The 15,784-nt window shown below is 38.1% G+C and overlaps 1 protein-coding gene across 2 annotated transcripts in view; it reads left to right on the top strand.

Annotated features, from left to right (window-relative positions):
- LOC149316946 (cadherin-18) overlaps positions 1 to 15,784 on the top strand; it is a 238,404-nt gene that overhangs the window by 168,500 nt on the left and 54,120 nt on the right. For both annotated transcript variants that reach the window (XM_089516578.1, XM_089516579.1), the window contains one exon: positions 11,492 to 11,628. In XM_089516578.1, coding sequence (XP_089372704.1) covers positions 11,492 to 11,628 — 137 coding nt within the window. The remainder of the gene's footprint in view (positions 1 to 11,491; positions 11,629 to 15,784) is intronic.

Below are 15,784 nucleotides of genomic sequence, written 5' to 3'. Positions count from 1 at the left end.
TAGATAAACATATCCTCCCACCCTGAGGCCTTGCCAGTCAACAACAGACCAACACACAGATTTACATGTAAAACACTTCCTCCCAACCAACAGTCACACAATATGTATACGCCACTCACTTCCATGCCACCAACCTCTGAAGATGCCAGCCACAGATGCAGGCAAAACAAAAGGAATAAATTCTTCCAGAACACAGCCACATAACCCCACAAAACCCCCAAAAGCTATGGATGCTGGCTGTAAAAGCCTTGGACTTCACTTACAAAACTAAGTGTTGCCCCTAAGGATTGTTACATCACACTTGGCATTCTAAAGCTGATCTGTGTGAATCTGGGCAAATATAGTTTTATCAGTGCAATAAACTAACAATATAAAATACATTTCTGAATTCTCATGAGTCTCAACTTAAGGAGTTCACTAATAAAACCAGGACACACAAAATGGATTACAAAGAATGTTCATTAATTGTTTGTTGGATTAGTGTCATCTTCCTATTGATTTCCTATAAGAAACCAAATGGCTTGTGGCCAGCTTTGCAATGAGATTTAGTATGCATTTCATGCTGATCTGAGATAGAGATCATAGAAAGTGCATTTCCCAGCTAATCAGATATCCAATAAGACTTTTCAACACACACACACTCTCTCTGTCCCCCTATTTTTATCTGAAATGTAGATAGAGGGAATTGCAATTCCATGGGATATCACAAGGCACTACTGGTTTCTTTAGCCATATAAGATTGACAGCTGTAGGTTGAATATTCCTTATCCAAAATGCTTGGGACCAGAAGTGCTTTGGATTTTGGATTTTTTTTCCAGATTTTGGAATAGTTGCATAATCATAATGAGATATCTTGGAGATGGGACTCAAATCTAAATATGAAATTCATTTATGTTTCATATACACCCTATACACATTCTTTGAAGATAAATTTACTCAATAATATTGTACATGAAGCAAAGTTTGTGTATGCTAAAGCATCAGAAAGCAAAGGTATCACTATCTCAGACATCCAGGGAGAAAAGCTTTGGATTTCAGGCTTTCAGATATGGGATATTCAACCTATGTTACCTTATATATTAGATGGGTATATCAGACACTGTAACCTATACTTTTTCTGGTAGCAAAGATGGGATGAATTGGAGTTTTGATTGTGTGTTTGTGTGTGTTTTGGTTTGGATTTTGGAATTCTGTGCAACTCCTTGAGGTAATGAGGGTCAGAAAATCCCCCCTGAGCCCACTAGAATTGTCTTCCTGTCATAGATGGAAGTACTTCTATCATATACAAAACACTTCAGTAGATAAGCTATAGTCTGAAAGACAACTGTATAAATGGAATGTTCCCTTCAGTCATAAAGTTCCAAGCACTTGTTATATATCTGGTGCAGAAAGTCTTCAAAATGGGTTTCTTCTGGCTTTCTCTCAGATTTTCAGAGTCTTATGAACTGAAAGAAGATGATTGATGTTACAGCAAGAATAAGAATTACTTGGGGAAAATGCTAAGGAAGGGGACATTTGTCATAGTTTCTTCTGGAAGAGTTTGATATATGTATCTCAAGTGCCTTTCACTGTATGAAACATGGCAGCATTTTACAGAACATCAGCCTTTTCCCCAAATGCTTGACAAGTCAGTAATGCAAGAGGGGATGGAGGTCTGCACAAGCCTCAGGGGACCTGTCCACTTGAACTTGTGCACTCTCTTCAGTGCCACACTGGGGCAGAGATCCTTGAAAGCAGAAGTCAGCTCCCACAGAAGTCAACTAAAGCCTTTCACAGGCCTAATTAAAGCTCTGATAGGTCGTACAGGGTGAGTATCATAGAACTGTAGAAGTGAAGGAGACCACAAAGGCCATCCAGTCCAACCCCCTGCCATGCAGGAAAACACAATCAAAGCACTCCATCCTGACAGATGGTCATCCTGCTTCTGTTAAAACTTCCAATAAAGGAGACTCCACTACACTCTGAGGCACTGCATTCCACTGTAGAACACCCGATAGCATCAAGAAGGTCTTCCTAATGTTTAGATGGAATCTCTTTTCCTGTAATTTGAATTCATTCCTGTAACTTGGATACTATACACAGTATTCCAGGTGAAGTCTGGTGAAATGCTACTGAGGACCGACCATAAGTATTTCAGAAATGGACTTTTTAAAAAATACACAATTAGCATAATATGTATCTGTTTTGTATTTGAAAGGCTGGAGAGAGAAATGAGGATCTGTGAAATGGTGGGATGCGTGAATTCACATTGAGCACTATGCTTGGATTTCTGCCTTTTTACAGGTACTCAGATCTCTCAATCCTTGTGTCTTTTTATTGCTAGCCACCCACTTCTGTCTTTGAGGAGGTGGTTGTGGTGCTCCTGCTCATTTATAGAATCATAAAGTTGTAAGAGACCTCAAGGGCCATCTAGTCCAACCCCCTGTCATGCAGAAATTCAACATTCAAAACACCCCTGACAGATGGCCATCCAACTTCTTTTAAAAGACTTCCAAAGGAGAAATTCTTTGGAGGTGTGTATGATTCATTTATTTCAAGCTTAATGTCTCATTCACTCACTACTTGTGTATGAGATGTGAAGGTGGAGAAAGACTGAGGATTTGAGAGACAAATGAGTAGGAGTGCTGTGGTTGCTGCCTTGAAGGCAACAGCAGGTGGCTGGTGGCAAAACGTTTCAATTTGTGAAGGTTTTCAGATTTTGGATTTTCAGATTAGAAGTGCTTAATCTGTATTTGGGTAAGATTGGTGCAAATGAGGAAGAAAAGTTTAACCCTCGCCTCCCTGTTCGTTGTAATCTTCTCAAAATTTTGACGTGTAGCAGTTAGGAAACATTTCCCATGGGCTGCAGTAGGAGGTATTCCCACCTCCCAAACCCTAGTTGCTTCAGAGGGTATCTTCATGTGGAAGTTAGTGGGTAGATGGATGTCAGCAGAGCATGTTTGGCTGTTCCCTCCTGTCTTTGACCCTGCTTACCAGTTATGTGCAGCAAGTACTTTGGAATTTTTTTGTTTTGTATTACTACAAGAAAGTTAGGCTTTGGGCTACAGTTCCCAGAATTCCGAACCAACGCAGCTAGTAGTTTGGCATTGTAATCCAAAAATTACTTTTCCGTGTTCTTCATTCAACCCACCACAAGGTGAAATATGACCACTGAGGTGCACTTTTCCCCAGTTCTGTAAGAGGGGAAAGCAAAACAGCAACGTAAAAACCAACATCAGCAACAAATTGAATTTGACGTTATAATTACCACTAAATAAATAATATTAATCATCATCATTATTAATAGTAGAATTACACATATAACACAATTTGTTGTTATATCAACATAGTAGGTTAATGTAACATAATACAAAATATACAGCCAATCTGTTCACATGGTACTACAATGTTTATCTTCCAGAACCCACTGTTTCTGAGATAATATTAATTTCTGGATAATTTGTATAGATAGATGGGATTTTGTTGTGATAATATAAAGGGATGTAACTTAAATTAAACTGCATTCTATACATGGCAGGAATATAGTATATCCCTTGGAGATAATCTTTTGCAGAATCCGAAACATCAATTCCCTTTTTTGTCTTCCTCGTTCTCCCTGCCCATTTGCACAGGGAGAGAGAAAGTGCTCTTTTAGAGGTCTGAAATGAATACTCCCAGCAGTTTTTGAAGTTACCCTAAATATCCACATTAAATCAAGCTAAGGACCATGTACTGCTGAGGGACTACAGGCTGCCATCTTATGTATGGCATTCTCTTGAAATGTCCATCATTCTCTACTGCTGTGACTAATAAACAGAGAGCATTGTGACCTGTGCATTTAGCTGTAGCAGTTGCACCAGGGGATTCACTTACCAAGTAAAAGATACTAAACTGTGGATTTTTCATTATGAAATACACCCAGCTTCTTTCTCTCCTCCTTTAAATGCAGTATGCCTCCTTTCTTTCCAGGCAATGTGCAGAGCATGTACCATATTATAGGCACCTTGCCCAATTTTATATACTTTTTCTGTGCGCTTTAAAATGTTCATTTTATGAGGATTCAGTGAAGCATGCCAGAGAATCTTATTGCTGCCTCTGGCTTTCCGCTGCCTAATTGTTGCACAGTATTACCTCGTATGAACTGATATATTGCAGTACTTAACTTACCTGATCCTGCAAGTGTGGTAGAAAAGTCTAAATTTCATCCACCTTTGTTTCAAGTAGAAGCCATGTGAGATATGAACTTTCTTTACCCAAGCTTGTATCACAGTAATAAAACTACTCAATCACCACAGTTTGCCACCTTGGTCAACTACGTAATTGCTCCTGTACTGTCATCCTAAATATTCCATCCTACTCTTCTAACAGTGTGCAAAGGGATCTTGCAGCCCCTTTGAGACTAACTGAAAGAAAGAAATATATGTGTATGTGTTTGGGAAATCTCACCACAAGCTAATAACTTCACCCATAATATTGAAAAAGACTTCCACATCTTCATCCTCCAATGCAATTTATGCCATATTATGTCAATAATAGTAGATAGTAAGGAATTATTCCTATGTGGTTTCCCAAATACGGTAGAGAAACTGAAAGAAAACTGTGAAAGTTGTATAAAACTAAAGCTTAATCCATCCATATGCATGCATGACTTAATTTCTCTACTGATGCTGCTGAATGTTAGAAAGTCTTGTCCTTGACTTGGGTAGTGGGTATATAAAAGTTCTGTTTGCAGTATTATAGTTGTGATAGCCTGTTTGTATGTAGAACTTTTACTGGATACTACAGTCATCATATAATTTGCAGATATTTGTGGACCAGTCCTAACACTTTTGCATTTACATCTGTTTCTTGCAGCGTCTTCCAACAAGCCTGTCTGCTTGCTGTCTCCCTTCCCCATTCACTAATTTCACAAGGTGTTCATGTGAAGCCATTTTCCATTCATAATCTTCCCACCCCATGGCTTCTTTTTGCCCTGCTTACCATAAAACATTTCTTAGGGAGAAAAAGCACAATTGCTGCACAATGTCTTTTAATTGTTAGTATGAGGATCCCTCCCTCTGGGAACATTTTTAGCGGGCTACACCCTACAGATGGCATTTTGCTAAAAGCATATATGGTTCAGTCAAGTTGAATCAGAACCATATAACTTTACTGAAGATTAAATAGCTTAAAACCAGGCAAGTTCACATATAATCACTGCTTACATCTAGTCATGTTTGGCACAAAAAGGCAGCTCTTCTAGGCTTTTTGAACATTGTGAAACTATGGGCTATTTTGGTGCTTTATGGAGTGAAATGTCTTCTATGACTTATTGTTTGGAAGGACAATTGGCCAGGACTCTTCAGTTCCATCTTGAACAGATCTACCTTCAGTTTACAATGAACACCTTCAATCTTGAAAGGTTCCACAAAATATACTATTTTAATGGCTTGGAGCCTAGGCTTGGTCACAGTTTGATAGTGGATTTATGCCCAGATCTTTACTTCCTGAGAGGTTTTTAAGGAGCTATGGAGTCTTTTCAATTGATCTTTCAGATACTGTACCACACTAAGGAAACTTGGGGTATCATTGTGACACTAAGTCTTTTTAATGATTGCCAAAGAAAAAAATGACTGGCAAGACCCATTCATATGGCCAAGCAAGCTTTGATTATTGCAATTGTTCCAGTACAATTCTATTGCTGAGCAAGATGGACAGTACAAGTTGTTCATAGAGGAAAATGTCTGTATTTATGGTGGTGCTGTGACAGTATGACTATTAAATTTTGAGAAATGAATAATGATGTCACATTCCCAAATTGATTATTTTGACAGTGCCTGTGTTGACACATATGCCCATAACATACACATTCTAACCTTGAAGGTTTTTGATTCCTTACAGTTAAGTCATTTAGTCCTTCTTATTTAAGAACAGTCTCTGTGCATCACCTCCCAGTAAATGATTATACAGAAGTACCTGAGCAGTGCAACTGTTAAGTAAAACAACCCAGGATGTCATAGGAAACTTGTGGAAATTGGCAAAACCACACTTCTGGAATATAAACATCTCTCTTAATTGTCAGTCAAGCTGCAAAAGCAGTCTGAAGGCCATTAGAAGTTTGTAATTGCTTCACTTGCAAACAGTAACCTTCAATGAAGTATACTTTGAAAGAAGTGCCTTCTCATTCTGTTCCTGCTACCCAAGGCCATCACTTTCAGTGAAAGTTTCAGTCCTTCATTTTGGTTTAGTACTATTATGATATTCTACAATCCCACCCTTAAACCCCATACTACTTTCTGCAGAGGACTCAGTGCATTTTTATTTATATGGTTTATATTAATTTCCACATCCTGATAACCAATAAGTAATACAGTGCTTCCACGTCATACACAGCTTTCAACTTATAGTGAAGCTGTGTGTCGGAAGAGGCAATGGTGCGCGCCATGCTGCATGCATGAGCCCCATTGTTTTTAATGGGGCTTGAGCATACGCAGTATTTCCCTTATGTGGGGGGATCCGGAACAGATCCCCACATAAAGGAAGGCCCCGTGTCTTTCTCTCACGGTTTCCTGTGTTTAGTCAGATAAGCACACATATGCTTAATCTGAGTGAATGTTATTGCTGTTTAAAATGACAATGTCTGACAATATTTTTCATGTAATGCAAATCATAGTCAAAACCTTGGTTGGACTCGGAGAGACCTATTTCTTACAGAGCACAAGAAATCAACTGCATGTTATGGTTTTATCCACTAGCAGTAATGGTGTTTCTATTCAACTCTTTGTTGTTCCTTCAGAAGCAAGACTCAAGGCCATCATTTCACATTTCAGTTCCAGTGTGCTTAGATACACTGAAGATCAACAGCTAAATGTTAAGAATATTTCTTGTGGTATTATTGTACTTTATATCAACTGTTAATGGGAATAATGAGAGTTCCAGAGGAATCATCATTCATAGTTATGGTGGGTGGGTTATTTCTTCCCTCCCTGAATGACACCTTTGATCTCCCCCCCCCTCCTTTTTACACTTGTATTGTTAAAGATAATTGTGTTATTGTATATTAATATATAGACATAGATTATTCAGCTGTTCATGTGTTCAGATGTTTCACATTTGAACTACTGGTCATGTTCTCTTTGGAGTCTTTCCTGAAGTACTGCTTTATGTTGGCTCTTAGTATTTTTACTGTTGTTTTTTTATTTTATTTTGCATTTCTGTTTCATGCTATTCTGTTCCATACAGTATAATTCTAGTACAACTTCTGTTTTCTGTACACTTTTTGTTAAGCTATTACTATATGTTTATTCAGTATTTAAGATCACAATTCTGAAGGTGGCTCGCAGCCTCGTCTTTGATTTTCTAGATCTTTCCTTTTCTCCATTGTCTACTATTGTGTTATTTCTTGCTGGTATTTTGACTTGGCAACTCATCTTAAAAGACACAAAAACAAAAAGTAAAACTAAACAGGTGTAAAACTGAGCTTCTTGTCTCCCTCTCCCCAGTCTCTCTATTACTTTTACTGTGTGTTGCCATTCTGCCACAGATAAACTAGTCTTCTGCCCAGGGGGATAACCTTGAGGTTATATTTCATTTGCTACTCTCTTTTGATGTTTTTATGTATGCTACAGTGCAATCTTGTGTATTGTTGTTTAAAGCATCCTTAGATGTTGTCCTTTTTCCCTACTATGAAAGCTATATTTAATGATCTTTGGTCATTTCCCTCACCTGTTGGAGGGACTTCCTTCTGAACTTTCACTTTTCATGTTTGCGTGCTAATATCACCTGGTGAAATGCCTGTACTGCAACTACTCACTCACAAAAGTTCAATACCGACTGGGGACTCCAGGTCAACTCAGCCTGGCAGCCTTCTGTAGGTCACTAAAATGAGTACCCAGCTTGTTGGGGGCAATCAGCTTATACTTTGTAAACCGCATAATACATTGGTAAGCGGTATAGAAATGTATTTGCTGTTGCTATTTGAGTGGGGTCTTAATTTGTACAACAGAATATCTAATCAAATGAAAGGGGATAACATTTCTTTCTCTTGTGCTGGGGACTCAAAATGTGGGTGTAGGGAAGGCAGGCTGCACCAGGTGACACCCTAAGGGAGAGGCTTCCCAAACATCCAACTTTTGGCAGAAACCAGTTAGGGAGTTCACCTGCATCCCTTTAAACCACTGGAGCTCAGCGCAAAAGATGTTGTGAATGAGGCAAAGCTCAGTGAGAGGAGAAAGGAGAGGCCTCGGTTTTTTTAAAAAAAATTAAATTTTATTTCTTTTAAAAAATATTTTAAAACTTTCTTTAAAAAACATAACATCTTACCAATTTTTGACTTCAACCACATGAAACTATGTACATATAAATGCATTTAGACTCTATGTATGACATTGTGATTTGAAGGTATATTTTTAATTTTACTAGTTGTTTATGTTACAACTATCACCATTACATTCAAGAATTATGATTTATAAGTAACTTTGGTACAAAAAGCATGATTTAAGGATTCTGTATGGTGTGGTATGGGAGGAGGTCATTGAGAGGGTGACACCATGCACTTGGTGACACCAGCTCTAGTGATGCCCCTGCCCCTGTGTTAACTCCCTAGACCAGCGGTTCTTAACCTGTGTGACATGACCCCTTTGGGGCTCCCTTTCACAGGGGTCGCCTAAGACCATTGGAAAACACATATTTCTTAGCAACCAAGACCATTGGTTGGGTGTCACCACACATTAGGGAGGTTGAGAACAACTGCCCTAGACTCTGTCATCTCAGCCACTTTTCTCTAGGAAATGATTTTAATTTTCTCTTTCCCCCCAGAATTTAACCAGCCTGGGATGTCAGAAATGCCCAGCTTGTACAGTACATGTTGTTACTGTATGATGAAGCTATTGTGTGTGCATAGTTAGCCCAACCTTCCATTCCTTTGTTTCCCCCTAAGCATACATTGTTAATGCACTGGTGTGTATTGTTAAAAATGTTCGACAAAGACTTTTGATGCAGTCCTAGGCATCATTTTGTCTGTACACTTTTTGTGCTGTGTTTTACTGGTGTATGCTTAGATTTTCATTTCATGTCCTATTTATGTTTGTAAGGCAAATGTAGGAATAATTACTGTAATTTGAATAGAAATGTAATACACCTCACCATAATGGACAGGAGTACGATATTGGTGGTCTGCTATCCAGATGCTCATAGCTGATAGGCAATTTCATGGTGCCTGCTCTCTGTTCTTATACTTTAAACCAATCTTGGACTGCAGCCCTTCAAACAAGGGACAGCTTAAAGCAGAGGACTGGTCTCTGTAACATAGATATACAAACATCCTATGCAACAGAGCATGGGAAGGTACATTCATCTCTCACCTACCACATCGTGAAAGCTTGAATCACTGTCTTAGCTTTTGCTTTAGATGTAGATTAGGTGGACAAGTCAGTAATCAAGTATGGATGCCTACACCAGGTACAATTTAACGTATAAGAACAGAGAGCAGGCACAATTTGTTACTGGGCAAGCTACTGATATTGGGCAAGTGTTCCTGAACTAAGTTCCTGTGATTGCCATGGGTATACTGCGGAACAGTGATATTCTATAGGGCAGTAAAATACTTGGGTCATCTTTATGTCTTCTAACTCCCAGATCCCTGTCCTGCTTTTAGGAGTTGAAATTCAAAACATTTGAAGAACCAAAGGCTCAGAACTACTATAAAAGAAAACTAAGGTCCAAAACACAGTTTGAGACCACTTTAACTGCCTTGGCTAAGTACTAGGAAATCCTGGGAATTGTAGTTTACTGTGGGTACCAGAGCTCTCTGACAGAGAAGGCTAAATGTCTCACAAAGCTACAGTTCCCAAAATTCTCTAGCATTGAGCCAAGACAGTTAAACGGTCTCAAACTGGATTATTTCCGCAATGTGTTTTGAACCTGAGTGTACTTGTTCCATCCACTCCCATTGCCAGTCTACATGATGAAAATTACCCTGGTAGAATGCGTGTAGAATGTGATCTGCCCATATGTAATTCAAACACATTTGTCTTTTTTAGGGGGTGTGAAAAAGTTAAGCCTTTTCTATGGTTCAGTGCTATGGAATTCTTGGAACTGGAGTTTTGCGAGGCATTTAGCCTTCTCTGTCAGGGAGCTCTGGTGCCATAACAAACTACAGTTCCCAGAATTCCATAACATTAATCCATGGCAGTTAAAGTGGGAGCTCAAGTTATTAACTCTTTCTGCCCTCATTTAACCTCCTGATACATTGTTTTGTCTGAGCAACAAGGGGAAATAAATATTCACTTTTCGCCAACACACAGACACCCCCAAGTTATGGTTGTGTGGATGGGGGAGCAATGACCATCCACTACCACCCTGACCTGTCTGTTGTATGGCAGGTATCTCAGAGAGGCTTCCTGGTGGCCATTCCTTCCTTTTCTCTTGCCTACAGCCTGGGAGAAGGGAGGGCAAACTATATTAAAACCCTGACTTGGTTCTGCAAGATTTTAAGTCAGGGCAGGGGAGATGGGGAGAAGAAAGAGAGAGAGAACACCAATAAAGGCTTTACATGTTTTGTGTTCTGAAAGAAAAGTCAAACAATATCTTTTTGATCAAAGACATAAAGTTGAGATCATATGGCACCAGCAGCAATAGGTGACATTGCAAGTGGAAGTGTGTATGTCCTTTCCCTTTGGTTTACATCTGTGTGTGGCTGGCAGAATAGGCATATATGTGAATAGGTAGAAATGGGCTCAGAGAAGTGTAGACAATTGAACACTGATGCAAAGATAATTTAACTTGCAATTTATCTTCAGTGGCATCTGTTGCTTAAATTGCTCTCCTCCAAATGAACATCTCTTTCACACTAATAAATTAGAGCAGTTTCATCTCACTCTAGCAGCCATGCAATCCTGGGATTTGTAGCTTGGTGAGACACCAGGGCTCTCTGGTTGAGAAGTCAAAACATTTCACTAAACTACAAATCCCAGGATTTCATAAGGTAGAGCCATGACAGTTAAAGTGGGGTCAAAGTGCTATAATTCTGTGATGTGAGAAAGACCTTATAAGGGTGCCTAGGCCTAGGGTGGATAAAACTTTACTAAGTTTTAAGCAGTAGACTAGGACCAACATGATAGACGATACAGGAATTTCCATTTACGCATGTACTATCAAACTGTGGTTTACTGCTAGGGGCAAATGTGCTTATCAACATATTTTGAGTAAATTACAATATGAATGAACACATTTATTTCATTGCCAGGCTCCCGTTATCAGAAATGATGAGCAGACTAATTCAGAATTGTCTGTTGTCAGCAGCAAAGATCATGCAAGATTGCAGAGGGCCTTCTGCAGCCCTGCTGTTTGAGATTCCTTAACCAAAGGGATTGAAGCCAAGATTCTACATGCAGAGAATGTAATTGGCCTTTCAGCTATAGTCTCTCTAGTTCTGCAGTGTTGAGAAATTTCAGTGGCTGAGAAATTAGCTCAGATTTGAAAGCTATGAATGTATTTTTTTTCTAAGCTAAATTTCCATTCTTTTCCTTCTTAGATATTTCATTGATCACAACACTGAAGAAGATAGATATTTCACCATTGATGCAAACACAGGAACCATTAAGACTGCCAAGGTTTTTGACAGAGAAGAAACCCCTTGGTACAACATCACAGTCACTGCTTCTGAAATTGGTACGTAAGTAATAACCTCCCCAAAATTAAAAACTCATATCATACTGACACACAAAAGAATTACTGAAGGGGAAAGAACAAAGCATTATTATTTTACTTCGGAAACCCATATCATTACACTCTTATACTATTATATTATTATAATATTTGAATGCCTGGGGAAATTGTCATTGTTGTGACATCTGATACAAATAAACCTGATACATATCTGAGACAAATGGAACATACATATCAGAATGGAACATAGTTATTCATAGTTAACACTTATAGTTTTTGTGGTGTGATTTGTGTCTCAAGAACATGTACTTTAGAGTAGAGTTATGTTTTTAAAAATTAGGAAACAAAATGTTTAGACTGCATTTTTGTGATAAGAAAGACACTGAAAATTCTCTATTTTGACATATGATTATTGTGCAGACTTTTAGGGTAAAAACTCATATTTTTGCAGAGATGGGACTGAATGAAAGGTATGAGTTAATCCTTATGAAACTGACATGGAATCAGAAATCGATGATCCCATCTATCCCTAAATTCTACTCAAAACTGTTATTTCTTTATTATTTGATATGTTTATAACCTTCCTTTTCTTCCATCTTTGAACTCAAAGTGGTATAAGTGAGCTTTTCCCAATAATCCCTCTGGGCCAACACCTTTTTTAGTCTAGGTTTGTTTGTTTTTTCATGCTAGGGACAACAACAAACACAACAACAACAACAACATGGTGGATTCACTTTTCCCTGTGAAAAATATTCATTTTGTACTCCTAAGATAGTGGGCAGTGGGATGAAGCTCAGGTTGCATTGGGCAGCCACTATATTTCTGAAGTTTACATTGTTTTTAGTGATGAAAAATGTCCAAAGATATGTACATTTGAAAAATATATTCACATATCTGTAAATTGTGTGACATCGCCAATGATAAGAATGTTAGGTAATAGTTTCTGTGCACTAGAAAAGTATGTCAACCCAAGATAATAATAGGGTTTCCAGACTAGAGATGGGTCCTGTGTCTTTAATGGTTATGTAGAAGAGAAAATTTCAGAAGGTATTGCTTGTTACTTGGTATCTGCCAAAATTCCCTCTTCTACATAACCAATAAAGGGACAAGATCCATCTCCAGTTTTCAGTCTGGTAGCACGATGTGGTATTAAGACAACATAAAAATGCCAGTGGAATTTAAAGAAATTCAAGGCAAAGAAATGTTTAGAACTCTCCCTCAGACTATGCCTTCAGACCAGGTTGGAAGGCTAGGAACTGCATCATCCCCACAAGTATCCTTGAAGGACCACACTTCCAATGCGCCTTCACCATAAAAAAAACAGTTTGGCCCAAAAATTAACTCTAGAGCCCAGGAAAGTCCTTTTTATAAAAACAATAGGAAGTGACTAGGAGTCATTTCATATTTATTTCCTGGCTTAGAACAAGTCCTTTCCAGGATCTAAAATGATTTGAAGGAGGTCGAAGACATGGCAAAGATATTCATGTGCCCATTAAATGGCAGTTGGGGACATTTGGGAGATAAAAGACTTTTTAAACCCCTGGAGTGCCTTGATGCAGTGTAGTGGTGTACTGGTTTCAGCATTGGACCGTGACTCTGAATACTACAGCTCAAATCCCCACTTAACTATGGAAACCCACTGGATGGCTTTGGGCAAGTCACACTCTCTCAGCTTTATAGGAAGATAAAGATAAACCCTCTCTGAACAAATCTTTCCAAGAAATCCACATGATAGGTTTATCTTAGGGTTGCCATGAATCAGAAATGACTTGAAGGCACAGACAACAAACAGCGAAGGTACCCTGGTGGCTCAAAAGTGGCTGCTCACTTATGCTCTGGGACAATGCATTAAAGGAAAGCTTGAGGTATCTCTTGACTGTTATAATTATCTTATGACTGTAGCTAGAACAAGATATTACAGTCAGTGTACCAAAATCAGAATCTTTCTTCCTTCCTTCCTTCCTTCCTTCCTTCCTTCCTTCCTTTCTTTTTTGTCAGGTAAAGGAATAAAAAAATCACAAACTTTATGTTTCCCTATTGCTTTAAACGACAGCCGGTGAAGTAAGGATAGGAAAATGTTCATGCTGCTACCATGTCCCGTGTTGTTCTTGATGGTAATTTACTACATGTTACCATAGAGAGCAAGAGATGGGATTGCTATTTTCAGCAGCAGATTGACCATAAATTGTAGCCCTGGCCTTTGCTGGTTTGAAAAGCCTAAACAACATGGCAAGACTATGATGTCTTTCTGTGTTCATGCATATATGTGTGTATGTATTTCCATTAAGACTTCCCTAAATTCTCTTTAATAGAACTGTAGAATTGTCTTTCTGAGGCTAAATCCAGTCTGCTATAAGTTATTGAAATTGAATTCTCACATAAGGAACTTCTGGAGGGAAATCAATGAATTGTGACACAGAAAGCTCTGTAATATAACTTTTTACAAATCTAATCTGTGAAGAAACCTGCAGTAGTCAAATGGTGACTCTTTATCAGTTGAGAATCTAGTCACTCTTATTAATACAAGGAATGGGTGAAAAATCTTTGATAAATGCAAAGACTTGAGATTACAAACATTCAAATATGGAAGAAAGGAAAACGCCATGGAGACAGAGGATTTTGCAACTTTAATTCTTAAAACTCCATTTTTCAAATTCATATTCCCCACCCCTGCCATGCAAGCACTATGGCAGGATATGGAGAAATTTCATGAACATCCTTGAGAAACAAATAATGCATGTCATATGATATAAAAGATATCATTGCTATAGCACTCTTGAAGAATCTATACACACTATCTTGGTATAGCTACAACAACATTGTGAAGCCGGTCAGTGTGATTGCTTGCCTAAGGCTACTTAATATGTTCTTGACGTTTAATCCATGAACTTCCTCCTTCACAACATAGATTCTTACCTGACATACTGCAGCAGCTCAAAACTATGTTTTGGGGTTGCCATTAATGTAAGGGATATGACATTTAAAAGTAGTCTCACTAAAGTAAAGATTAAGACCCATATAACTATTTTTGGAGGCCTCTGCTAATAACCTATGAAATTAAATGTCAAAAAGCTCCTTAAAATTTTATAAGGCCACTTAGCAATCACAGTAAGTAAAATACAGACAGAGGGAATAAATTCACTGATACCTGCTCTATTTCAGTCTATAATTAAAAAGGCAGCTTAGAGGATAATTTTCTCTCTTTCTAAGAGTTTTTATTCATGTTTTGTATGTTTATGCTCATTCAGTTTATATTCAGTGAAATGGGTTAAGGAAGACATAGATGTTTATCACACTATGCTCTTAAAGAGCTACTATTCCAGTGTGACTCCTCTAGCAGCCTCCTGTTGCATGCTGGGATTGGCAGTTTTAAGGAGCTGAACTTCTCTGCCTGAGAATTCTAAATACCCCTCCTTAAAACTGCCAATCCCAGCATGCAACAGGAGGCAGCTAGAGAAGTCACACTGGAATAGTACCTCTTTAAGAGCATAGTGTGATAAACATCACACTGTTGGGCTGGACCACTCTGGAAATGTGTCAATTTTACATGTAACTGGTATACATACCTTTCCACTGTGCTTGCACTTACAGCCATAGGACTTTTTTGAGGCTTAAATTTTTGAGGTACTTCAAGCAGCACAGCTGCAGATATTACCACAATATCATCATCATCACCATCACCGCCACTGATGTCGCCACCACCATCCCTATCTATGATGGTATCTGTTGTTTTATTGACATTTATTTATTTATTTATTTATTTATTTATTTATTTATTATGCCACCTTTCCCTCAGCATGGGAAACAATTATATATATATATAATATACATACACACATACACACACACACATTAAATGGAATTTCTATTTAAAAACAAAATACATGTTAAGAACAAGTTTGAAACAACATTAAAATGAGTTAAAATAAGTTACGTATTCTTTTAAATTTTTTAATCAATTTCAGTACTAAAATTTACAGATTAGATTCTTGAATTACAGATGCCCAATTAGATATAAATTACTCCCTACCTTCAAAGAGTTGGTGCTAATTAAATCCAAAAAATCGTTCATTTCCATTTTTTGCACTTGAACCTCCACCTATATACAAATTCTGCTATCTACCAACTTATACCTCCAATTAGTACTTCCATTTTATAT

Source organism: Sceloporus occidentalis, unplaced genomic scaffold (assembly GCF_023333645.1).
Source record: "Sceloporus occidentalis isolate IW3139 unplaced genomic scaffold, rSceOcc1.0.p SCAF_3, whole genome shotgun sequence".
In the NCBI taxonomy this organism is placed as follows: domain Eukaryota; kingdom Metazoa; phylum Chordata; class Lepidosauria; order Squamata; family Phrynosomatidae; genus Sceloporus; species Sceloporus occidentalis.
This window is presented reverse-complemented; position numbering and strand designations above follow the sequence as displayed.